Source organism: Hermetia illucens, chromosome 1, assembly GCF_905115235.1.
Source record: "Hermetia illucens chromosome 1, iHerIll2.2.curated.20191125, whole genome shotgun sequence".
NCBI lineage: Eukaryota > Metazoa > Arthropoda > Insecta > Diptera > Stratiomyidae > Hermetia > Hermetia illucens.
Window position 1 is genome coordinate 73,161,635 of NC_051849.1, and position 26,302 is coordinate 73,187,936.

Genomic DNA, 26,302 nt, shown 5'->3' on the forward strand with positions numbered 1-26,302 from the left:
GTAATCAGCGCGATTATGGAAAGGTGTACTTGTGGGTTATTGAATACGGATACGACATAAATCCAACCAAAACGGGCGAGGTTATTTTCCACGAAAACAAAGATTCCTGAATTTCTACTCCAGTGGCTAAACAGAGAGAGGTTGTCACTTTCCTCCAATGGAGTCTATTTAAGTGTGAACCTAAATTCTAAATCAAATTGGAGATTAAACGTAGAACTGAAGGTTAAAAATGCCCTACAACCTTCTATTTACTAATTTAATTAAAGACAATAAACGGAAAGTAAATTCCTAGTTACATATTGTCCTCAGACGACGGAGCAAGTAAATGGCTTAACTTACGCTTAAAACGAAAGAAGGAGGCAGAGCTAAAGGACCCAAGCTGTATTTCGTCATACGACCAGGATAGTGTCGTGGTCGGGGAGTGAAAGTAGATGTCGAGCTTCGCGGAAGATACTTCAAAAATGCTTACAAGAAGACCTTCGTGAGGAAATGGGGTATCTAGCCAAAGATGGTTCTTTGGACGTACACAGACATGAACTGTCTCATTATGACGTACGATATGGTGACCGGCACTGACCAAAAAAATGCAATATACCAGGCTTAATAAGATATAATGAACTGCACTTACAAGTGCTACCGGGGCTATGAAGTCCTGCCCGGCAAATGCCCTTAATGAACCCCAACACCTTCTCCTTATAGACCCTTATATTAGATGCGCTATATCGTGTATGTCTGGATTCAGCGGAGCCCTACAACCATAGTAACATTTCAGACAAGGTAAAATGGAAACTCTGATGATGAATTTTGCGCCGAACTTTTGAACCAGGGCAGAATGGAAGACTGGCGATATGATGCGGGGTTACGGCACGATACTTTTTACCGATAGATCAATTGTGGCGTGCGTAGTGGGAACGGGACTATTTACAGATACGTACAGTGTAGCCAAGTCGTCACCCTCCAAAATACATCAGTTTATTCCAAGCTAAGATATTCAGATGTAGATAGCTAACAGATGATCCGAATCCGCCATGAAGACTTTGCACTGACGGTGCGGTAGCTTTCAGCTTTATTAACGGTTGGCCGGTTGGCGGTTGTGGTAACGTCCAAGCGAACAGGAGACTTTCGGACTCAAACATGGAGTTACGACTCGGGTGCCGTACTCCTTAGTTCGATAGAGATTTGGGTAGGTCTTGCATCCCCCACTATGAATGCTGAGCCATACAATTAGTATAGACTAATGATTGTGGTCACAAAATTAATCTGCCTCTTAAAAAACCGCGGAATTAGACCTAAATGGCCAGAACTCACGTTAAAAAACATGTGAACCACTTCCGAGAAGGGGAGAAGGGGACGCCGGAGGGGTGTTACCTCTCAGCACAGTCAATGCGATCGGCTTTTGCGTGAAGCAACATCACTCAAAGTTATCCACAAGATGGAGTAGATAAACTCCTAGGAGAGCTAACAAACGCTGGAATACAGACCCAGGGTTACGCTTATGATATTGTTTTAATTTGTATAGGCAAATATGAGGATACGTTATGTGACAGAATCCAAACCGGGCTCCGAATCACTAATAACTGGTGTAGGAAGGCGGAGATGCACATAAATAATAAGACCCATTAGATTACATATCAGGAGGTGAAGGCAGTGGACGCGCTGGTCAGGAAAATAACAACGACGCCGCTATACGAGTCAGAACCATTTTGTGGAGTTGGCAATGCAGCAACGACATTGGAAAATGAAGAATAACGGATGAGGGGTCTTTACTGGGCGAACTTACCAGGGATGAAACAGTCCGGTGCTCATGGCAAGATACGAACCCAAGCTCTCGAAAGTTTATTTAAACCTCATCAAGAAGAGCCCCCGGATCATAGCCACAGTACTCATTGGTCACTGCAAGCTTAACTATCAACTGGGAAAGCTACGGGTACACATGTTCTGAGAAAGTGTCCGACACTTCTACAAAGTAGATTCAGGCGCCTGGGAGAATATTTAATACCAGATGACTGGTTGATACAATTAGAAGAAGGGAACATAATAAAGTTTCTGCCGGTTTAAAAGTACTATAGTTTATAGGTATACCAGTAATCAGTTCTTTTAAGGGGCAATGCAATTTCTTTTAACAGAATTATTATTATTATTTCATGCAAACTGGGAACCTGCTGCTCCATGGTCTTTACTTTGGGATATGCAGAACACCCATGGTACGAAGCCGGATATTATTTCTACGATATTGAAATTCTTATTTTTGGCGCGGCAAAGTGGGTTGCTATGGCTACAGACGCTCGAAGTGTAAAGCTTAGTAGCTCATCCACGTCATACCTGGAGGAAGTGCGTGAAACTTACTTCATCAACACAGACTACCTGTGTTGTCCATACAATGGAAGAAAACTTAGTCTCCAGAAATTTTCCAATGCGAACACCTCGTTAGGCTCTTCTGTGGCGTCTAAATCCTTCAGAAGGAAGGACGCCAAATTTGAAAATTCCTCCGGCCGAATCGTGACCTGATTTATGTTGTGTATCAACCGAACATGTGTACTGAATTTTTTGTACCAGAAGTTCTGCACCCGATCCAGGCCTGCAACAGTTACATACAGCACAGTTACATGGGGGATTTGCGGGAACACTCGACGAATCTCTGGTGCAACAAGGGGCGGTAAAATGTTGTATCCACCCCCGCCGTTTTTCCTTAGTAAGAGCGGATGATGAAGAGGTTCAATTGCTCAGACCACTTCATCCGCTGCAGCGGGCGGAGCAATGCTCCTGGCCATCGTGACGCTTAGACGCGGAACCGCCCGACGACTAGCGTGTAAAGTGGAAATCCGTGAATATCCGTTAGATCCATTTTGTGCACAACATTTATGTTTTTAATTTGTATGTACATACGCATATTTTGTTTGGAGTGTTCGGGTAGCGGAGTGGTTAGAGCACAAAGCTGTCGCACGGAAGGTCACCGTTCAAATCTAACTGGTGGCAGTGGAATTTGTATCGTGATTTGACATCGGATACCAATAGTCTCAGGCGAGCGCATTGCTATATTGCCTATGGGGTACTGTAATCCTATAGTGTACCATTACTGTCATGGAAGAAGTGCTCTAACAAACTTCAAGGCCCTGATCCAATATAGATTGTTGCACCAACGATTATTATTATTAATATATGAGATGAGATATGAATATCTATCCCTGAAGCGCCAAACTTCCGGTATTCCGACTTATCCAAGTCGGTTTTGTTTGTAAAACACAATCTTATTAAAATCAGTTCAATGCCTATCTGCCTGTCTGTCTGTCCATCTGTCTGTCTGTTTGTTTGTCACACGCACTTTTCTCAAAAATGGCTATACCGATTGACACAAAATTTGGTGAGAAGGCAGAAACGTTGAACGCCTATAAATGTAGTAAATTACATCTTTCTACGTTGAGTTTAAGGACCGTCCTCATGCATGCAAAAGTGGGAGGTGTGAAAATTTTTTTTTCACCGAATATATTTAAGTTGGGTATCAAATCAAATCAAAGATGTCAATTAGTACCATCCATAGCCAGTCTTAATTTTGACATTTGTTGTGAAGGCGAGGAGTGGGAGGGGTCGAAAATGATGACTTCTTTAACGGACCCATTCTCTGAAACCACCCAACCTAAATATCGGAAAAAAATCATGAAGCTGCCTCTATATGTTGCGTTGTCCATGCATTAATATAGACTATAGTATGAAACATTATATCCCCAAGTTTGATCGAAACCGTAGTATTATTAATAAAGTTACAGTAGCTCAAAGTTATCTTTTCCATGTAAATTTACTGCAACCCGAAATACTAAATGTTAATATCACACTAAAGTGAGTAATTTGACATACACATTACGGGCTACGTACCAAACTATTCATACTTAAAGCGTCTAAACTTCCAGTTTCCGGACTCCTTTTTTTTTACATCGTAATAATAATAATCGTTGGCACAACAATCCATGTTGGATCAGGGCCTTGAAGTGTGTTAGAGCACTTCATTCAAGACACTAACGGTACACTAGGAGGCAATGTGGTCAGCATTGCGCTCGCCCGAGATTATTACCCTGATTTTACTCAGGTACTCATTCACAGCTGAGTCGACTGGTGTCCGACGTCAAATCACGATACAAATTCCACTGCCACCAGTGAGATTTGAACCGCGACCTTCCGTACGACAGCCTTGCGCTCTAACCACTCAGCTATCCGGACATTTTTACATCGTGGTTTTTATAATATTTCCATCTTCATTCATACATTAGAATCCTTGCTACACTTTACCCTCATCACACCCAAGTTAAGACGAAACTCGATTCCGAAAATCTAATCTGGTTTCTCCCTTAAAGGTCCTTACCTTCTACCCTCATCACGTATTTGAATTTTAATTTTGGAACCACAAAATCTTAATTTTGTAACCTTTTTTTGAAAGAAAAATATACTTCCAAATAGAGAATAAAAATGAAATTATTCTAACTACATTTTTCACATTAATTTCAAATCTAATTCGTGATGTTTTCAATAAAAAGACTCCCGTCGACAGTTTGAGAAGCTTTCTAAATGACAGCAAACTGTAGTTAGTGGTCAGATAATATCATGTACACGAACACTTCGTTGCGTTTTCGTAAGTTATGTCAGCGGATTTATATTGACATTTTCTATTTTTCAGTGACGAAAACACTCACTGTCTGTGTTGTTCTCGGCTATTCGCTGTGAGTTTATATTGCACAAGTAAACGCCAAAAACATTGTTGCGTACGTTCTGCGCGCGCCAAAATGTTAAAGTATTTACTTTGCTCAAGTGTTTTCCTGAAAATGACTTCTGAATAGCTATAAATAGATCACCGCGGAAAGTTCACGACTGATCCACTGCTCGGCCTCATTATAATTTCTCTTTTAGTAAAATGAGCCAACCAACGCCACCGTTCGGTGGAGCAATAGGCCACAACTCGCCAAATCAGTTTAAAGTGCCGCCGCCAAATGTACAGAATGTACCACCTCCACAGAACAATGGAAACATGTTCAACTCACAAATGAATACCGGGTACTATCCGTACGGGAATTACAACTCTCCTGAGCAATGGGTCGTCCCCAACCCTGCGTATTTCTACAACTCGTGGCCGTACCCCCAGACTTCCAGCACTCCGCCGGCGATGATGATGCAGTCGCCTCCTCCTCCTCCGCCTTCTGGCGGGCAATTGCCAGCAAATTTTAATCCTGGGCAGCCGCCGCCACCACTGCCTAAACCAGTGGTCAAAATGCCTCCACCTCCACCACCCGATAATGCAGCAAGACGTGGCCGTTGCGTGTACCCACGAGGCGGACGCAACGGTTTCAAAGGACCCACTCGGCAGAACTCTGGCAACAACGCAAACCCTGCACAGGATACGGCTGCTCGTCCCCAAAACATGAACGGAGAAGGTGAAACCTCATCGAACGCAGGTAAGATTTGTTTACGTAATTAGGAAGAATTAATGAGGCCCAGGACAGCTTTCAAGTCAGACGTCATAAGTCTGCACCTGGAATAAAAGATCTACACACACACATGACGCTTATATATTTCTTGGACTTCTGAGCCCTTTAACTTGTTTGAAATTTTGTAAACAGGAGAAGAATGAATCTTCTTAATTTCAATCATCAATTTCCGCTCCGAGCTCGGAGACTTCTGGTTGAAGGATTAAACTTTCTCTAATGGGGAGAACTTTGAGGTGTCGACACATGTCCTTTTTTTGTTTAACAATATATCTCTCCATTCAAACCTGTCGAGCATGATGTACCTACAAAGTATCTAACTCCGTTTCGTAATTTCCTTTTTCATTGTTGATAAGGTGATATCCCTACATTGGCATTATCATGGCTTTGCAAATACAGTGGAATCCCGATTATTCGCATTTCCAGTTAATTCATACAAATTTGCCAATCCCTAGAGTTCATTTTCTTTATTTTGCACTCTCGATAATTGGCGATCTGAATGTTTAGTATCAAATCGTCAGTCCCTTGACCATGGTCAATATCGCATAGATGGTCAACTACCCCTACACGCCTTCGTTGCCGGTTAGACGAAATGTACCTCAGCTCCCTCCAAGGCTTCCCAAAAACCATTTCCTGTGTTTCTAAGGCGACCCACTCGTCAACCACTCTAGGATAGTGGACTCCATTGCATTTTATAGACAACAATTCAGCTGTCGACCTTTCTTAATTCGTGATCTAAGAGCTGCGATTTCCACCCTCTAGCCAATACATCTATTGGTAACTGGACCCTATGCTGACTAAGCTCTTCACTGATAACCCGCCGGGTCGTTTGAGCGCTTTGATCTCCCACGTGGGATTATATAAAAATTCACGTGTCCTTTTAACCGATGCGAAAATCTGCATCGGATCCCAACAAGGGAGAGAGGGAGCGACTTTGGCATCGATTCAACTTGCAGTTTCAAAATCGCCGACAATTCTGCCCCCGCAAGCTGCTGCTTTATCGAACACCAGTGTCGTCTCAGCTCCTGAGATGCCGCTGACTGGCTCTGTTTATACCTCGCCGGCGACTGCAGCCAACAAAACTGGCGCCATACCTAAGTCGCCCCGGTCGACTAATTCTAATTCTCTGCCTCTATCTGCCTCGCTTAATTCCAGTGTGTCCATAAAAGATGGTATCAACCCGATGACGTCCGCTAGCCTACTGAAAAATCCTCCATCCGAGGGACAAGTTCCCTACGCAACATCGGATGCGCAACGAAGTTCTGGCGTTTATCCTACAGTCGCTACATTAGCACCACCGCACGCTTCCTCCTGTGTATCATCGACGCCCGCCACCACTGAACCGCAGGCCCTTCCGACCACATGTCGTCCGAGCGGCCCCCAATTGAACGTCGCCTCGCCACCGAAACAGCTGTTCGTGTCAAGGCTAGCGTACTCCACTACGCCCGACGAAATTCTGGCCTATATCAGAAGCAAAAGCAACTCAACTTTGTCACCTCTTTCCTGTGTGAAGCTGACGAAGGATGGCTCTCCTGACCGAGTGATAGCTTCCTTCAAAGTGACATATCCCCATGACTTCAATGCTATCGTCCAATCCTCCTTTTGGCCACAGGGGGTCTTCGTTAAGCCTTATCAGAGGTCTAAGATTCGTGAAAATTTCCGGCCCGCCCGCCTGCCTCGCCGAACTTGAATGATACCAATAACTATACGCTGTTTTATCAAAATGTAAGGGGTCTAAGGACCAAGCTGTCGGATTTCAAACTGTCTGCCTTAGCATTCCAACATCATGTCATCTGCATTTCTGAAACCTGGCTGGATGTAGGGATTTTAGATTCTGAGCTCCTCGAAGGTTACTCTGTGTTTCGTTGTGACAGAGACTGCGTTGCGCTTGGCAAGACAACTGGCGGAGGTGCCCTAGTAGCTGTTAAGTCCCCTCTCCGTGCCGAAATCATCTTTTCCTCCTCCTCCTCCTCCTACGATTCTGTTACCATACGTGTCCTTCCGCCAAACGTATGTCCCTTTATCATATCGTATGTATATTTTCCCTGCCTAAGCCCGCCTTCTCTGTACGAGGATTTCTTCGACAGATTATCAGAGGCCCTAACCGTTTTGTTTCCCTCACTTCCTTTCATCCTCTGTGGTGACTTTAATCTTCCTATGCTCTCCTGGCCCGTTACACCTGGCCTTCCCTCCCTCCCTAATAACTCGACCCACCCTTCCCTTCCTCTATCCACTTTCATGTACACCTGTGGGGCCCTCCAATTTAACATTTCTAGAAACCACTTAGATCGCACTCTTGACCTTGTCCTCTCTAACCTTCCTGTACGTTATCTTTCCCAATCGCTTCATGCTCCGTCTTACGTTGCCCCTGACGCCCATCATCCTGCTCTCGAGTTCGATGTTCAGATATCCCGACTCCACTCTCCTGTCGCTCGCAAGCCTACCAAGTTCAACTTTCGTAAGGCGAACTTCGAAGGTCTGAACTCAGCCCTGGCGTCAATCAACTGGGTCCCCCTGCTCTCTCCATTTACATGTGACCAAGCACTCAACACTTTCTATACCATTTTATCTGATCTTCTTCCTTGTTACGTTCCCTCCTCTCCTAAGTGCTTACGCTCTTACCCCGTCTGGTTCACCACTGAAATTCACAAAAAACTACGTCAAAAACAGACTGCGAGAAAGAAGTTCCTGTCTTCTAGAAATGTTGCTGACTTAGTTTTTTTCAAATCCCTTCGTTCCTCGGTCAAATCTTTAATACGTAAGTCCAGACACGAATATTTGTCCAGCGTGGAAGACTCACTAAAACGCGGAAATCTGAAACCTTTCTGGTCCCACATTCGCAACTCCCGCTGCCCCGCCCAGTTATCCCCTCCTTCCATTAAATTCTCTGGCTTCTCAGCTAACTCCCCCCAACGATCTTGTGATTTACTCTGCCGCTACTTTTCGTCAGTCTATGTTCCTCCTCCTTCCTCCGAATCCCTCCCGATAGTAGATGTAGCCTGCCCCGCATCGCCCACCATTCCCCTTCTTACTCCTATCCTTGTCGAATACCTCATTGGCGAACTTGATGCCAAGGTCGGACCTGGATACGATGGTCTTCCAAACCTCTTTTTGATCAAAACTGGTAAGTCCATCTTCCTTCCCCTATCTCTTATTTTCAACAAAAGCCTTGAAGAGAATCATTTTCCCAGCTTGTGGAAAGAGGCTCTCATTATCCCCATTCACAAAAGTGGCGATCGTCCGCTTGCCGAGAATTACCGTCCCATTTCCCTCCTCTCCTCCTGGCTTTTCAACAACACGGCTTCCAACCTGCTTGACTTTACCAACTTTGTCGCCAAATGTCTAAATTCACGGCAAGAAGTGCATACCATTTACACTGACTTCGCGAAAGACTTCGACACTGTAAATCACAAGATACTTCTATCCAAACTCTCGTCCCTAAACGTTCCCATACCACTTGTTTTATGGCTTGCCTCTTACCTTTCCAACCGATCCTGCCGCGTCTCTTTTGACGGCTGTACTTCCCGCTCCTTCTCCCCCTCTTCTGGCGTCCCACAGGGGTCTATTCTGGGTCCTTTGCTATTTTTATTTTATATTAACGACCTTCCTTCCCTCCTTACTTGTCCCTGTTTGCTCTATGCAGACGACCTTAAGCTGTTTTCCGCTATATCGTCGCCTATGGACTGTGTTTCCCTTCAGAATAACCTGGATACTCTGGTTCGTTGGTGCTCGACTAATGGTTTAGCGCTTAACGTCAGAAAGTGTCACTCTATGTGCTACTCCCTAAAATCCTCACCCACTTCTTTCTCCTACTCGCTTAACGGACATTCCTTATCCTGCTTAAATTCCACTCAAGACCTCGGAGTCACTTTCGACAATAAGCTCCGCTTTGACACCCATTGCCTCGATGTGATCAATCGAGCAGCAAAATTGTCAGGCTTTATTCTTCGCTCCTCCTCTGATTTTGACTCCATCCAACAGCTCTCTTCAATTCCCTTGTGAGGAATACCCTCGAGTATTGCTCCGTGATCTGGTCACCCACTCGTAACTGTGATTGTCCTGCCCTTGAAAATGTACAACGTAAATTCACCCGTTCTCTCTTCTTTAAGAAAAGCTTCCCTCGTGTGGATTACCCCTCCCGCCTCCGCTTTCTAAACCTTCCCTTCCTACAACAGCGTAGATCCTATCTGGATCTATGCACATTCTTTAAACTTTCCTCGGGCCTGATGGACTGCTCCGCCGCTGACGAGATCACCTGCCGTCCTGCGTCTTATAACACACGTAACGCAGATATTTTCAATGTGCCTTTCGCGGAGCTCGAAGTCTATTTTCATTCCCCGATTCCCAGGCTTTGCCGAAATTATAATGCAAAACAGCTTGGTCCTTTTAACTTCCCTACTTTAAGTAGTTTTAAACGTAGGATAAGTTTTTTGCTTTCTCCTCCTCCTGAGGACAATAATTAATTGGAATTCTTTCTGTTTGTTGTCCGTTAATTAAATAAAAATAAAAAATAAAATAAAAATAAATTGAAATTGAACGGCAACGTGAACATATCACAAGTCAAGTGCACTTTTTTGGGAGTAGGGTAAGTGAATGCGTTTACACAGAGTGTTGGACTCCCAACAGTACGCTGTCGGACTACCAACTAAACACCTCCCTATCATCAGAGAACTAGCCTGGAACCGTTTGACACATTACTTTGGGCGAACCCTCCCGCTTTCGTGTCCTTGGGAGCCTTCAAGTCAGGAAATCCCTTTCACCAACAGGGTGGAAGGGAGGAAGGGAGTTGTTAGTTCAGGGAACTCCTTACCATCCAGTCCCTCCTCCGGTTGAGTTCAATCTTCTTCGGAATAAGAAGAGTCCAAACATAATACGCAACACAATTCCAGCTGCTAGCGCTCTTCAGCATCTCTCTGGCAATGTTGTCTGAAGAGAGCTCTCCTTTGTCTGCATAAAGCTGCTGACGAAAGCCGCGCCACCTCTCGCAAGAGAAAAAGGTGTGTTCAGCGTCGTCCGTCACTCCATTGCAGAACACACAATCAGGAGATCGTGCCTTTCCAATTCCGTGCAGGTAAGACTGAAAACCTCCATGCCCGCTTAGAAGTTGTGTAAAGAAGTAATCAACCTCACCGTACGTTCGGTGCAGCCACGGGTCTAAATTATCGATGTGTCTCGCAGCCCATCTGCCCCTTGGCTTATTTCCCAAGAGAGTTGCCACTCGGTAAGGGTGCGTTGAAGTTCTTCGCGGGCAACTAGCTCTCTTAAGTCATCCATCCGCTTACCCGTCGCATCAATATGCCAAGTCCACTTTGCTCCTGTTCAACAGTGCGCCCGACAACAAGTGCCACAACGTCGTCTGCATACCCGACCAGGCGCAACTCTTGGGGCATATCGAGCCTCAGCAGACTATCATAGGAAGCGTTCCAGAAGTCCAGCCCTAGAATGGATCCCTGTGCCACTTCCGACGTAATTTTCATCCTCCTCCGGCCCACTAGCGTCTCATAGATTAGGGATCGGTCTTTCAGATAATCCCTCAATATCCGCAAGAGATAGCTTGGCACTTGGAATGAATTTTCTAATCTATCCATCTTACGGAATTGAAGGCATTTCTGACATCAAGCATTATGAGGAGCACTATCCGTCGAGATCGGTGGCTGTGTGCCTCGGGTCGATGAACCGCATCCACGACCGCCATAATAACACCCACTGGGATTTCCCTGTTCTGAACCCGAACTGCCTTGGAGATAAGCCCCCGGAAGTGTGGATCGCTTCAGCGAGTCTACTCCTGATAAGCTTCTCGAACACTTTCAAGCATACACAGCGGGCGGTATGCAGACTCCGGGAGCTCCGGATCTCCTCTACCTTTGCTGATCAGCGCGATTCTGGTCACTTTCCGGCAACAAGGAAAAATGCCCTCCTTCAATCCCCCCCTCTCCCCAAAACAAAACGCTCCTTCAAAGACACAAATTGGCAAGAATTTCGAAGACTGAACGTCGACGAAACTAAACAAATAGATAATATGGTAGCAACATTTACAGACAGTATTACTCAAGTACTTCAAAAAACGAGACGCAAAGTTTATGAAGATCAGGGATCATGTTTCTTTAAGCTAGAATCTTACACACGAAACATTATGTGTGAGCGAAATAAATTGAGATGACAGTAGCAAAGAAATCGAGACGCGGCAATTAAGAGTAGAATAAATAAGTTATATTTCGAAATCAATAAAAGAATACCAGCGCAGAAGAACTCCAAAGGGAACGAAATGATTTCCAGTTTACAAAAGGGTTCAGCCAGATTCTGGAGGCTATATAGACTGTTCAAGCGAAAGAGGGTTACCCAAGTACCTCCCTTGCTCATTTCTTTTGAGAAGAATTTTGTTGAATCCTTTTGTAAACTGGAAATCATTCAAACAGCTTGAGCTACTCTAATGTTGAGAAAACCTTTATGGAAGCTCATACATTGACTACCAGCAGGATGTCTTCAATCAATGAAAAGATTGTCCAACAAGCCATTCAAAGAGTACTAAAAAATGTTGAGATTAACGATTGTCGTCCCGCTAAGTCCAGAGACTTAACAACTATAATTAAAAGATGGAAAAATCGTAAAGCACCGGGTGGTGATGGAATTCCTGTCTTCGCTGTTAAGAATCTCATCAAAAGGGACCCGGATAGCTCAAGTGGTTAGAACGCTGGGCTGCCGCAGCAGAAGGTCGTGGTTCAAATCTCGCTGGTAGCAGAGGGAATTGTTACTTGTTAATTGTACTTTGAGTAACAGTAATAATAATAATAATTGTTAGTATAACAATCCAATTAGATCAGGGTCTTGACGTGTGTTAGAGCACTCCATTCAAGACCGTAACAGTATAGGATTGCAGTACTCTATAGGAAGCAATGTGATCAGCATTGCACTTGCCCGAGATTATTACCCTGAATTTATTCAGGTACTAACTCAAAGCGGAGTCGACTGATATCCGACGTCAAACCACGCTATAAATTCCACTGCCAGCAGTGGGATTAGAACCGCGACCTTCCGTATGACAGCCTTGTGCTCTGACCACTCAGCTATCCTGGCTATCCACTGGCCGTAAAAGAAAATGAAAATTGCTAAAGCAAGTTCAACACCGACCATTTACATGACCCAGCTGTCGTTCGACAGTTGGGGAAACTATCTTGCTGAGAGAACAACACACATCCTGAGTAAGCCGTAGGAGAATATTGATGAACATTGAGCAGCAATCAAAGGTGTTCTTTTCTCGGGTTCTATTCAAGTCGTCGGCCACGTTCCGAAGGGAAGTCATAAGATTTGACTGACAGCAGAGTCATTGAAGAGAATCGATGAACGGAAGGGATTGAATACTCAACTGGCCACTACAAGTGTGACGCGCTCGAAATCCGATACCGTGCATAATCCCGAAAAATTGAACGTAATGTGTGCCGTACCAAAAGAGAATTTGTTTTAGCACTGATCAGGGAATGAAATGGTTAGTCACCGTAACAGGAGAGAAATCATCTTGGCCATCAAACAGAGTAGAGTTGCTGGTCTCGATGATCCCTCTGCAAAGGTATTCAAGTTCTACTTAATCCGTAATCCTAGGAACTCTGGCCTTTCCCTGAGAATGGAAGAAGGAGATGATTGTTAAGATTCAAAAGAAGAACACTCGTTTTAAGTGCGATAATTTGTGGGGTATCTACGTGCTCCTTGCTGTCACAATGAGTATGTCTAAAATAATCTTGCAACGCATTAAGGAACACCTCGAAAAGTTGATCGACAGAGAGCAGGCTAATTCCGCTCTGGATAGTCCCGCATTGACCACACCAATACTATGCAGATCATTTTAGAACAGTGTGCGGAGCTCAGGTCTTCGCTTCACTCGCCCTTATCGATTTCGAAAGCGCTCGATAATCCCGATAACAGGGAGTGTATCTGGTGTGCTCTACGCATGATGAGCATTCCCGAGAAACTAACAGCTATTATTAAAGCTATATGTCGCTATATGGCACAAAATGACACGTGCTGCATCGTTGGCAAACTCTTAGACGATTTTGAAGTCCAAAGCAGAGTCAGTCAGGATTGCATCCTGTCATTAATATTATTTGCTCTTGTTATCAGTGACGTTCTTCAGACTAATTTGTCTGAAGGGCCTGAAAGAGTTCAATTGACAAAGACATCTTTCCTCAAATATTTCAAGTATGTTGATGATGTATGTTTGCTCTCTCACCAAGTCATGGGCCTTGGCCAAAAGAGTACGCAGAGTTGGACTGAAGATAACCACAAACAAAACCAAGGTCCTATGTCTGACGAGTCATCACGAACTCCATATTTGCATTAATCGAGAGATCATCGAAGGCCAATTAATCTGCCGACGTTGGCCCCAGCTAACTGTTGCCCGATGCATTAACGGCTCTAGATCCACCTTCGTTGCCTTGTCTAAAATCTGGAAACGGCAGTTATCTCAATACCAAGATCAAGAAAAGACTGCTCTGTGCTAATGTCCTTCCTGCGTTGCTATATGGGAGTAACCCATTGAAAGTGACCTCCACTGTTACCCGAAACTCTGGCCATCGTGAAGATCATCATAAGGCGGAAATCGCAATGGATAAGAAGGGGCGACAATCCCATTGCTGGTAATTCCATGCAGTGGAACCTACTCTCCCAAGGGGGCCGACGACTGGATGACGCCGAGCACGACGCAAAACTCGTTGTTCCGCGGTCCCGTCTTATGCTCACCGCCACTCCTAGCGCCAATAATTTCTCACAGCCAACGCTTGCCATGCGATAACAAACAAAACATTCATATGTTTCTTTTGTTTGTTCAGGCGAGTTTATCTCTTGTTTATAAATTTTAATGGAAGAACTCTAAACACACGTTGAAACGTTGCTGAATTGAAAAGTAACTAAGATTACAGGCTTCACTATTTCCAATTAATTTACATGGATTTTTCTATCTTTTTTAGTGAATTCAGACCCTCACCAAGTTCAAGTGCATAAGAAGCCGAAACGCAAACCGATGTCCTCGCGCTACACTCGAAAACGTGCCTGGTGTCGTGAAGATGCTGATAAAGTGCTGGCGCTCGAAAATCAATGCACTGCAACTGCTCCAACACTTGTCATACGGTTTCCGGATCCAGAACTGAACTCATACATGGTCAAAGGATTCTCTCCGGAGATTGAATCAGTTCATTTTCAGATTCCCTACAAAGCACGTTCTTGTTTCGTCAAATTAAGGCCAGGAGCTGATATTTCAAAAGTGTGTGAGGAAATTTGTAAAATTCCATTTGGTACAGGCTTTCTCAAGGCTGAGGAAAAACATATAAAGCAGCAAAATAAATCGGTAAGCCCGAACAGGAAGTAATGCTTCAGTACAGCAAATACTGACGTATCACACAATTTTATATTTTCAGACGAGTCCCGACGGCATTGACCCGTACACTCTATATGTGGGAAATCTTCCACCTCACATAACAGTCGCGGAAATCAAAGAGAATTTCCCCACTGCAACGTACATTGACGTTGGTTTCGCGCAAAAAATGAAATATACTCGCTATGCATTTATCCAGTACGCAACAGTAGAGGAAGCGATGGAAGCGTACAAGAAAACTATCAATTTAATGCTGGACAAAAGGAATTTGGTTGTGCGGTTTAGACGAACAAAGGGAAATATTGGATTGCCGGGTGATTCGAAAACGCCAAATCCAAAGAAAGCGAAAAATAATGATAGCGATTGTGAGATTGTCAAAGATGATGGAGTTTTGCAGAAGAAGTCCAGGACCGACGATGATGCAACCGTCGATTCGAAGGAAAATGTCTCCAGAGAGGCAGCTAGGCTGATGCGGCGACTTCTGGACAAAGATGGTGAGTAAAGTTGGTCGTTGAATTAATGAAATTGTTAAAATCTTTAATCATTATTTTACCTGGAAATGTTTTCATATTTCAGATGATTCAAGCGAGTTTGGTGAAGATCGAGAGTTACCTACACCTCCACTTGGCAATGGACCAATTGTAAATATCAAAACTGAAAAAGATGATGATATGGATGAGTACATGGACGAAGCTGATTTGTTAGGAACACAAATAAAAGATGAACCAATTGATGTTTTCTGTGATGATTTCTATCCAGAGTCGAATGATGAGGAAGATGATGAGATACGTAAGCACAAATATCTGTCAAGGCATTAATCGACCGTCATAATGATTAAAAATCAATTTTTCCAGCTCCTGAATTGATGTACGACAGAATGAATTCAATAGATGATTTCAGCTATCTTCAGGATGATCATGATGAAGCTGATGAGGATGATCGTGATAGTTTCGGCCCAAGGAATTGGGATCGTAATCGTGAAAAGGAACTTGAAGAGAAAGAGGAAAAGGTAATTATTTTTTACTGCAGAAATTTGGAAGAGCTACAGCTCCAAGCACTCAGGAATTTGGTTTGGCCCCTTTTTACTACCCCTTAAAATCGCAAATTCGACTACTTTCGCGAATCTGATAATCTCTTTTTCAATCATAGTCTGCACTTACTTCGTTCTAGCAAACCTTTCTGAAGTATATTTGTCTATAATCTGTAGAGGTGGTCCAGCCGAATATGAAATTCAGGGCGATTTCGCCACACATTGACTACAGAGAACGCCGCCCCAATTTTTCGCAAGTGGTAATTAAAATGACAGTGTCCCGTTAAAAGCTATACTAGTGTTTTCCTAACCCCTTTCTTGAAAAAAGTCTCACTCTAGACGCCAGATTTCAGCAGTAACAAGTGACAGTTGTTACGGTGTTACTGGTGGTAACGCTGCTTGATGGGTGGAACAAGCTGGAATAGTGTGATCTCGCCATTTTTTTCGCAGACATTCTTCTGTTGCCAATGAAAAGACATATCTCCGTCTGGTGATTATTTTCCTAGGATGTCGGGCGTGTTCCATAATAGGTTTTTCAGAAAGCATCCTTGAACTCCATCCGTTTTCCATGACTGCATCTGGGTAAAGACAATTATCATGTCTCCCAAAAGACTTGCGGTCATCTACCAACCAGTCTTCTCTTTTGGTGATTACTGTAGAAATCATATGGTGGACAGGAGCCAGAGCAAACTGATGTTTGCGCAGGAGTTTCTAGTTAGACCCATGACATGTATGATTGGTCGCCCCTTTATGCGCCAATGGCCGTTAGCTGCTTTCGATTTCATCCCCGAATTGATCGAGGGTAGTTTTAAGATAGTTTCGCGCATGTAGCTACCCCACCGAATGTTCGTAGTAAACCTAGTTATATTGTATGCAGTCGTCCTAACGTTGGCCATGGGTGCTTTACGGAGGCACCGGCTGTGTATTACCTGCAGAATTGCACTCAGGCACATACTGTGTCCGCAGACTTGCCAATAATTATTGTGGCTAGATCGTCCGGAAATGCTTGCACGAAGTCCCTTGTGTCCTCCAGGAGTTATAACAAGGTGCCATAACAGAAGGAGGACATCTTGTCTCTATAGACTTCTGTCCGACTAATATGTGGATTTTTTTCTTCACTCCAGCATGGAGGATCGTCTAAGGCGTATTCCTTTTCCGACATAGTCTTCTCAATTTTTACCGCCAGCTAGTGAAATGCTACCTCCGATAAGCATGTTACCTACAGTGAAGTGACCACCTAATAGTATCAGGCCGACGCACCCTGATGATATGACGAAGATAGAAGTTGACGAAGGCTTGGAGCCTTCAAATGACAGTGGGGTGACTTTCCTTGTGCTATATCCTTATAGCAATACAGAAAGAATTCTAGCATGGAACACGTCTCAACTTGATCTTGTTGATGTAACTACATTTCCAGATTCTAGAAAAGGCGGCAAAAGTGTATCTAGCGCTATTAATGTATCGTGCAAAATCCAAGGATTCACTTCGACACTTCGAAGCTGCCTCAAGCAAGTTAGTTTTTTCTCAAAAGCCTCCCAGTGATGTTCATTTAGCCAACCTTATGCTCTTTTTGAAACTATCTGAGCCTCTTTGTTCCGATTCGAGCGAACTTCAGAGCTCGGTTGAGGAATACCCTTGTCATTCTCCCGTGTCTTGCCAAGCCCACCATAGTGTTTTCATCTTCTTTAGCGTATTGGGTGGACGGCTCTCTTTGAAACCTTCTCCCATACTACTTGTGATCATTTGGGTTGTTGTATCAATTCCAACAATGGATCTAATGCGCTTCCCAGGGATCGTAATACCAGTGCTCAACTCTGGTTTGTACTTCGCAGAATCTGTTTCCGCAGATTCCAAAATGGAGGGGTTGGAGGTCCTGATCCTAGAGCATGATATCGTTTGATACTCTTCACTTTCCGACAGGAGCTGCCGTGACGGGGGATGCCTCCATCATGTCGATGACCTCCCAACTGACCCCATTGAAGAAATAGAGTTAATTTACCCAAGTTGAGGACCTGCAATTCAGTTCCAACAGATACTTTAACAGTCTCGATTCTCTGGTGCTGAGATTAGAACTTCCCCAACATATATGGTTGACGTTAATATCATATCCTGCTATTATCTCCAGATTGGATAGCTCTAATAAATATTCCACTGGGAACTTCATTCACGTCATGAGGGAAGTAAACCGAGCCCCAAAGAATCTCCTTATCTCCCTTTTGGTTTTTTTATGGTTAGTTTGACCGTTGTACTGTTACCATTATACAAGACGTCAACCAAAATAGGCTGGATGTCTTTTGAAATCCTCATGCAGAACTTCCATTTTCATCAAGTTTAGGCCCCTGATTTCCACATCAACAACCCATGGTCCCCGTATGAGGTATTTAAATGTCTTGTAGCCATTAATTCGACGACTGATTAATGAAGTGCCGCTTATATGGGTTATACCATGTCATCTATGCTTCAGACGTTCCGTTGGCTGCAGGTTCCTTTACTGGTCTTAGGAACCGACAATTATAACGTGACGGTTCCAAGCCAGCACTTAGTAGAGCCAACAGCCCGTTTGTCTCCGAACCTCCTTAATATCCGGTTCTAGAGCGCCGGTAGTAAGGAAAGTTCCCGAACTATAGGCTTTCCTCTGCTTTGCAGCCTAGCAGCATCCAGGTCAAAATGTAGAAATTATTCTGAACCCTACGTTGCTCCAGAATCTCCGTGTCCTTAAGCTCTTTCTCTGGAAGCCAAATGAAGACACTTTTCAACTGTGGCAGCTCCGAGACCCTCTTCAAGATTAACTAGGTTCACACACCATTGAAGGAGGAGTAACACTGCCTGAGCCCATCACTCGTGCTTTCCTCGACGAAGTTTAGCCATAACATTTTACGGTATACCCCTACCGATTAAAAGTGAAGCTTAATGCCTTGCGATAATGCAAGCTCTTACAACTAGGAAAAATTTCCTCCTAAGCTATTCGCATTGGTCAGTATCGTAACGGGATGGATTGGCGTCGTTATACAAGACCCAGCCATCGACTGGACTAATCTGCAAATTAAGTCTGGTGCTGTGGACGCAACTGATCCAATTCCGATATGTGGAAACAGATCAATGCAGCTTGCACACCGTGAACCTAGAAAGGCCCAGCAGACGACAACAAAAAGCATTGCGAAAGAAGGCGAAGTTTCTTGGGAATGAGAATATGGGCGTTGCTAAATTACTAAGTGTGCAATACCCAGAGAAATTGGGTGCAAGAAAGCGAAACTTTCAGTTGTGAGATCCACACTGAACGCAGTAGACTTGTCAGTTTAGCTGCGTGTTTCGTATTAGACTACACTTATGTCTACAAACAAGAGTTAGTTAAATTAACCTGCAGCATGCCAAAGCCCCTTCCTATCTACTGACGACAAGGCTGGTAAAGTTTCAGGACTGTCCTTATATATTTCTGGTTCAAGAGCCAACATCCTCGAGACCGATAGCCGAGCGTGTGATACAAAGACGGAATCCTAGGAAAATGAATTGAACAAAATGCATTGAACTTCTTGGCGACAAAGTAGTAATCTGCATTTCAAAGTTGTTAAAGTTGATTAGAAACTGGGGAGTGCTAGATGAAGTCTCCCTCTCAGATCCCTGTTATATAGAATTTAGTCTGAATAATGCAGGCTAACAGTCTGTAATACAAAGTTGGAATCCTAGAAAACGGATTGGACAAAGTTCAGTGAACTTCTTGGCGACAAAGTTGAGCTCCATAGGCGACTGACTCGTTTGGCGATAGAAGATCAATTGGAAACTCTGAACCGCACACTTTTAGAGTGCTTTGAAGAGGCTTTCCTATTTTCCGGGGCCAACGCGGTAAAACGGTTCCATGGGGGAACAAAGCAAAAGCACTAAGGATGAAGACTGATTAAATTTCACAGTGTGAATACAAGAGGCTCATAAAACTTCCGAAACGGGACTCTTTTAGAACATACTGTGAGAAACTGGAAGATGAAAGGGAGACTTCTAGGCTGTGCAGAGTCGTTAATAAGAATGAGTCAGTCAAGCTGGACTCTCTTAGAAAACCGAATGGTACTTTCACGAACTCCAGAGTTGAGTCTATACAGACTGTCTTAGAAGTACACCACCCGGGAGAACAGGTCTCAGAAGTGGGAAGAAGAGAATTGGAGGTTTCTGCCAACATTTCAACACGAAAGTGTTGCAAGAAGAATTTCGAAACTGCGCGAGCGGTTGTTACCAATGAAAAGGCAAGAGCTACTATACCATCATTCGAACACTTCAAAGCACCTCGCATGGATGGCAGCTTCCAAGCAATGCTAAAGCAAATTCTGAGAAATATTTTTCGAGGATGTCCTGCTCTGGACTACGTACCTTCCTCTTGGCAGAAAGTGGAGGTAGTCTTCACACCAAAGCCTGGGAAAGATGACTATTCAAATACAAAGAACTTCAGCCAAATCAGCTTAACATCATTTTCGCTGAAATATCCGGAGAGATTGGTTGAGCGCCACATTCGCGAGAAGGCGCTAAGATCTCACCCACCAAATGAAAACCAGCATACTTACCAACTCCAAGTCCTGTGAGTTTGCTCTTCATTCTTTAGTTTCAAAAACAGAGGACACAATTCTGAAAGGCGAATACGCGATGGGTATGTTCGCCACTTCTGTGGAGTATGCTGATCAACTCACTACTATGCGAACTGCAAAATCTGTCAATACACGTTCAAGCTTATGCGGATGACTTGGCTCTGCTGTTTGTTGGTCGAGATGTCGGAATGGTGTGTAGAAATACACAACGCGCCGTTGATTTGATTGACAGTCGGTGTCTCAGGCATGGACTTTCAGTAAATCAAAATAAAATGGTATGGTACGGTATTATTTACAAAAAGCAGGAAACTGAATGGTCTTTGCCTTCTTGAGATGAAGGGTACATCCCTCCAACTCTTCGAAGAAGTGAAATATCTGGGAGTTATTCTAGACAAGAAGCTTGAACAAACATGTAGAGATAAAGATGAAAAGGGCTCTCACAGATTATGGGCTGTGTAAGCAGACCTTTGTTAAGGTTAAGGTTAAACACAAGAATTTTCACTCTAAACTAGCTACACTGCAAAGAACTGTGTGTCTGGATACCACCGGTGCCATGAGCACGACATCTGGCGCAGCTCTGAATGCATTACTCAATTTACAGCCCTTGGATTTGTTTATCCAGAGCACTGCAATGAGAACTCATAGCTCAGCTCATAGACTAATTCGATTAGATCTATGGGGAAACAATGGACGTGGACGGCACAGAGCATTGGGAGAACTGAATCTAGTTTTTGCAATGCCGTCCAATTCTCGGATCACCATACAACTGTTTGGTAGAAGATATGATGATCTTGAAACGCAAAGAAAACTGGGTTGAATTAAAAGAATGCGTGTCAGGATATACTGACGTCTTCCACAACGTTGGCTCAAAAACAGAACAGGGTTCTAGAGCAGAATTCTACCTCTCGAATAGAAACGAGAAGTGGGATTTTCCCCTGGGATAATATACAACGGTCTTTCAGACTAAGCGACCCTAAGGGCGGTAACCTGGATGATTGACGAGCGGTTGAAGCGCAGGCGCAACGCAATCGGCAGCGATAGCCTAGCTGCATTGAGCCCGTTGAGCAGCCCTTTGATCACTTGAAAAGTCATTCGGAAATGTAGAAATCGATTAAATTCTGTTTCTAGATTCAATACGGTGGAATTACTTTGGGTACCCGGTCATTGTGGTGTAGACCGAAATTAAATCTCGGATATTTGCAAAAGAAGGTTTAATTTCCCCCATGGTCGGACCAGAACCAGCAATCGGGGTGTCAGTAGCATTGACTAATGCTGCTTTCAAAAACTGGGAACAAGCTTTCCTAATAACAGGTGGCTGAGCCTTAATGCTGCTAAAAACACCAAATTTTCCCTGTCAGAACCAAACAAACTTACTGCAAAGCTTATCCTGTCGCAAAACAGGAAAATTTGCAGAAGTTTTGTGGACATTCTGACGGGCCATAATCCACTAGCTAGGCATATGTTCAGAATAGGAATTCTCCAAGATGACACGTGTCCATCGTGTAATGAGGAAGCGGAATTCACGGAACATTTTCTATGAGAATGCCCTGCCTATATACGCATCAGACATCAGATTTTTGGTGGTGATGTTCTACAACTGCATCGGGTAGCATCATATCCACTAATGGAAATACTGCGATACATAAACGAATCCCGGATATTCTGTTAGAAGAGGGAATGGGGTTCGATTAACAACTAAGGGTCTGAGTTCTCAGAGGCGTTGCCTCTTCCCCACCTCAAACACACACACAAATGGTATAAATTCAAAAGTGGCATTCAAACGCAAACAAACTGCACGTCAAATGAAAGTGTATATGGGAAAAACACAAAAGGATATTTAAAAATTTTCTTAAAAGCTTCTTGGATAATAATAGCAAAATATAAACAATGGTAATTCATATTTAACAATATCTAAGGTCCCGTTATTAATACCAAATAGTAAAAAGCTCATCCCACTCCAGTTTTGTCTATTGTTGTGACTAGTTGGAAGCTCTCAACAATTGCACAACCTCCCTGCAGCCCTGATGTTGCCAGACTTTTGTTGTTTCGACTCCTGACTTCCGCTTCCTCGTTTTGCTAAAAATCCAAGCAAATCATTCCCTCCTGTATAATTTTCAAAGCCTTGAAGGTTATAATTTTTCTATCCTGTGGAAGATGGTTTCATTATCTCTAAACACAAAAATGTGGGTCATATACTCGCCGCGTTTTAACGTTCCTGTTCCAATTCCTGAGAGGTATGTCAACGACTGGTTACCTGCTACTTTGACCGCCTTATAGCTGAAGAACAACGTGGCTTGATAAAACGTCGGTCTACTGCCCCTCATTGTGATATTGTCGTTCGCTTGTGCTGTATAAATAAGCGTTTCCCTTGTTTTCTTACTATCTTGGCAATCACTCTTTATCATACCGGAGCTCATCCAAGACCTTGGTGTAACTTTCGATGGTAGGCTCTGCTTTGGCAAACACTGCTTGAATATCAGTAATCAATCGCGCTTCCATCTTGCTTACCGCGCTTGATTTTGATGCACATTCGGTTTATATTTGGCATCCAGCCTATCACATATCTGCCACCAACAAGATTTAAGGCACAATCTTCTGTTACTTACTAGGTCAAAAATTGTTCTTTATCTGAATCCATGTTTTTCTCCCATACGATAACATCGCTCAATTGTATTTCTCTTCACAGCCTGATATAAGGACTCTGCAACGGACCGACTCATCAGAAATGAAAGCTCCCAAGTTACGGTTAAGAGATATAGCCAGTGAGAAAAAGGATGAACTGGATGATTTGTTCAACGCCATGAATCCAGAAAGTGATGACGATGATTTTTGAATTGGACTTCACTCCATTAATTTGGAACATCGTTACGTAACTTTACGATAAGGATACACTTTTCATAGGACTAAATAGTTGTAAGCAAATGTAGTGGTTGTCATGAATATTAAGTGCATCAAAATTATTTAACGTTTTTATTAAAGTCAAATATTTTATGAAGTCCAGGCCAACGTTTATTCATTATTTTTAAATCTTTTATGAGAAAAATCTCAAAATGCGTCTTGATATACCTAGATTTAAAAAAAAACTTTTTTCCCATGATTTATACTGCGAACTTTTTTTTGTAAAAATAGAGTGTGTTTAAATTTGTTTACTATTCTTATCATGGACTAAACACATTGTATTTGAGGAAAGTGAAGTTCAGTAATTTACCTGTCGACTAGGTACGCTCGTTATTCGTTCATTATCAACTACATTCGTATTGGAAAACAATAGAAGGAAATCTGGAACAAAACTATATAAACTTCATCGTAGATTAAAGATCCATCTTTCATTCCTACATATTTCTTTCAATTCTTTGTATTTTTTTGTTTTTAGTTAATATTTTCTCTTTTCCTTTTTGTTTGACGAAATATATTCATGTGTGTATCTAGTCTCATATGAATGAAATTGAAACTTCTGTATAGGTTGACCTTTTTTGTTATTATTCTAATTAGAAGGTAGTGATGAGATTGTTTCCTAATTGTAAGCATTTTTTATCTGTGAGAGAATAGTGAAGCGAATACAACACTTTCCTCTGGTAAGAATTGACGACTTTTATTCATGAATTCCTATAACTATCAAAGCAGAATCGACAACAATTTACAACCAACCATTTTCGTTTCATTTTTTCACACACCAAAATATTCCACAGTAAAACTTTCTAAAGCCGTTTATTGGCTTCATTCTTAATTATAGAATGACCCCTTAAAAATCCGAAATCTTCTCGAACCTTAGCATTGAGGAAAGCGACAAGTAGTCTCCGAAATGATAAGAATAAAATTTTGTTTAGTAAAGCAAAAATGAAAAGGTTTCAGATTATTAATTTTAGTTATCATCGCTTTACCCAAACGCTCTATAAAGGCTTTGTAAACAGATTACTTTCGCTATCAGCACATCAAGAAAAAAAGCATTAATCAGATTTACATTTTAATTTAAAGGAACTACACTTGATAAATTTAGATACTCTGGGATTGTACCTATTCCGATAATTGAAAAAACAACGATATCCGGAAGAAAAAGAGAGGGCAAGGTATGCATATTACCTAAAACCATTCCATTATTGAGCATTGAATCTTACCGTTAAAAAAAAACTGGTCTGATGAGAAGTACTACTTGACTAAGAATATTATAAAAAAAATTCAAATAAGAAAAAAAGGAATACAGACAACAAAACAAAGAAGAGACACGGAGGAAATCCTCATTTTAATACCATTCACCCTACACAATATTACGGGGCTTGCAGAACAATGCTATTTTCCACAGTAGGGTATATGATAAAGATTGACTTTCAACCAAGAATAAGTAAACATAAACATCGTGCTTGCCAACGCGGAAGACCCTGTGAGTCTGCTCTTCACTCCTTGGTTCCAAAAATGTAGGACACTACTCTGAAATGCGAGCACACGGACATGGAAGGGACTTTTGACTAAACGCATTGCAATGCAATGAGAACTTTGCGTCCATAGTGTAAGTTCTGAGACAAATCGATAAGCAAACGTCACTCACAAAGCTCACCGTCTCTGCACTTAAGCAAACCACTTACGATACGCTTCCTTGACAAGGGCATCACTTCATACCTTCGCGAAGTAGAGCAAAACGTCCGCTAATTGTCAGATTTGCTCGAAGAAGTTCCTCTTGAAATAAACCAAGGTATTTAACCGCTGATTTCGACTCTATAGTCACTTGCCGATTGATATGGTTCTCAGGGTCAGGATTCTCTTTCTGGTCAAGGTAACTACTTCAACTTTTTTCCAGCGCGAAGCTGAAACCATGAGCTGCATACCCGTCGCAACATCATGCCAAGTCTGCTTTGCGCCTGTTCAACAGTGCGCCCCCTCCTTAACGGGCGGACGCAACTCTCCTGGGATGGGTCTTAGCAGACTATTGTAGGAAACGCTCCAGATATGCGGTTCTAGGATGGATTCATATACCTCTCCTGAGGTAATCTCTACCCCCTTCTGCGTCTCATAGAGCAGGGAGTGGTCTCTCAAATAAGCCATCAAAATCCAAGAGAGAGAGCTCGACACAAGGAATAAGTATTTAATGTGCCTGGCATAGTCTTCGCTAACTAGATTCTACCAGTCTCCTCCGCACTCTGCCTTTGTAGCGCATGCCTTCTCGCAGGCGTGTAGACGTTGTATCAAACGGCAGAGCTCATGACACTCCTTCCGTAGGTCAGTAATTTTCGCAATGGGTGGTAGCAGATATTCCAGCGAAAAGTTACGTCAAAGATGCTTCCTTCCCAACGTGGGCACTGGAATGTTGGCGTGGATCCGGTGTTTACAACTACGACCCCGATTCTCGCCGACATTTCCAGGATCCATTTCTCTCTGGGAATTGAAAGGAGGGTAATCATCGTAAAATTCAATGCCCTATTTCCCACCACAATTCTCACTAAAGCCTAAAATCCTTCTAAATAAATTTAAATATATTTACTTTTATATAGAAATGTTAATAATTCACCCAAAGAAAAAATTGAAGTTCTTGAGATTTTCTGCTCGCGTAGAAAATTTAATACATTCCATGTGTCGGAAAAAAAGGAGGTGGGTGTTTGATTTTTAAGAGCTTCTTACTAATCCGACCGAAATTTTATTTTTAGGAGTTTGTTCGGGATCGCGGTTGAAGGGGCATCGTTGTTTTATCTTTTTCTTGAATTTCGAGGAAAGTCAAAACGGAATTCTTTTTGGATGATATCGACGGGATATTAATAGGATTCAACGGCGATCGGAAGCTGAGCAAGGTCTTGAGGACTTCGACATTGCCGAACCGCAGGATGTAGGGTCGCGCAGATTGAAGGTTAGTGCATCCATCTGCTACGATGTTCTCAGGGTCATCAAC

At 43.0% G+C, this 26,302-nt stretch overlaps 1 protein-coding gene across 1 annotated transcript; it reads left to right on the plus strand.

Annotated features, from left to right (window-relative positions):
- Positions 1-4,629: 4,629 nt before the first annotated feature.
- Positions 4,630-24,009, plus strand: LOC119646392. The gene is made up of 6 exons (XM_038046836.1): positions 4,630-5,438; positions 14,426-14,802; positions 14,873-15,323; positions 15,406-15,618; positions 15,684-15,838; positions 23,114-24,009. The coding sequence occupies exons 1-6, from the start codon at positions 4,901-4,903 to the stop codon at positions 23,258-23,260; spliced, it is 1,881 nt and encodes a 626-aa protein (XP_037902764.1). The 5' UTR covers positions 4,630-4,900; the 3' UTR covers positions 23,261-24,009.
- Positions 24,010-26,302: the final 2,293 nt, after the last annotated feature.

What these genes read in the sequence shown, in the direction of transcription:
- LOC119646392 (XM_038046836.1), top strand. Translation starts at nt 4,901, where the DNA reads ATGAGCCAACCAACGCCACCGTTCGGTGGAGCAATAGGCCACAACTCG. An exon ending in TGAAACCTCATCGAACGCAG is followed by an intron (nt 5,439 to 14,425) that starts GTAAGATTTGTT and finishes TATCTTTTTTAG; the next exon opens with TGAATTCAGACCCTCACCAA. An exon ending in GCGACTTCTGGACAAAGATG is followed by an intron (nt 15,324 to 15,405) that starts GTGAGTAAAGTT and finishes TTCATATTTCAG; the next exon opens with ATGATTCAAGCGAGTTTGGT.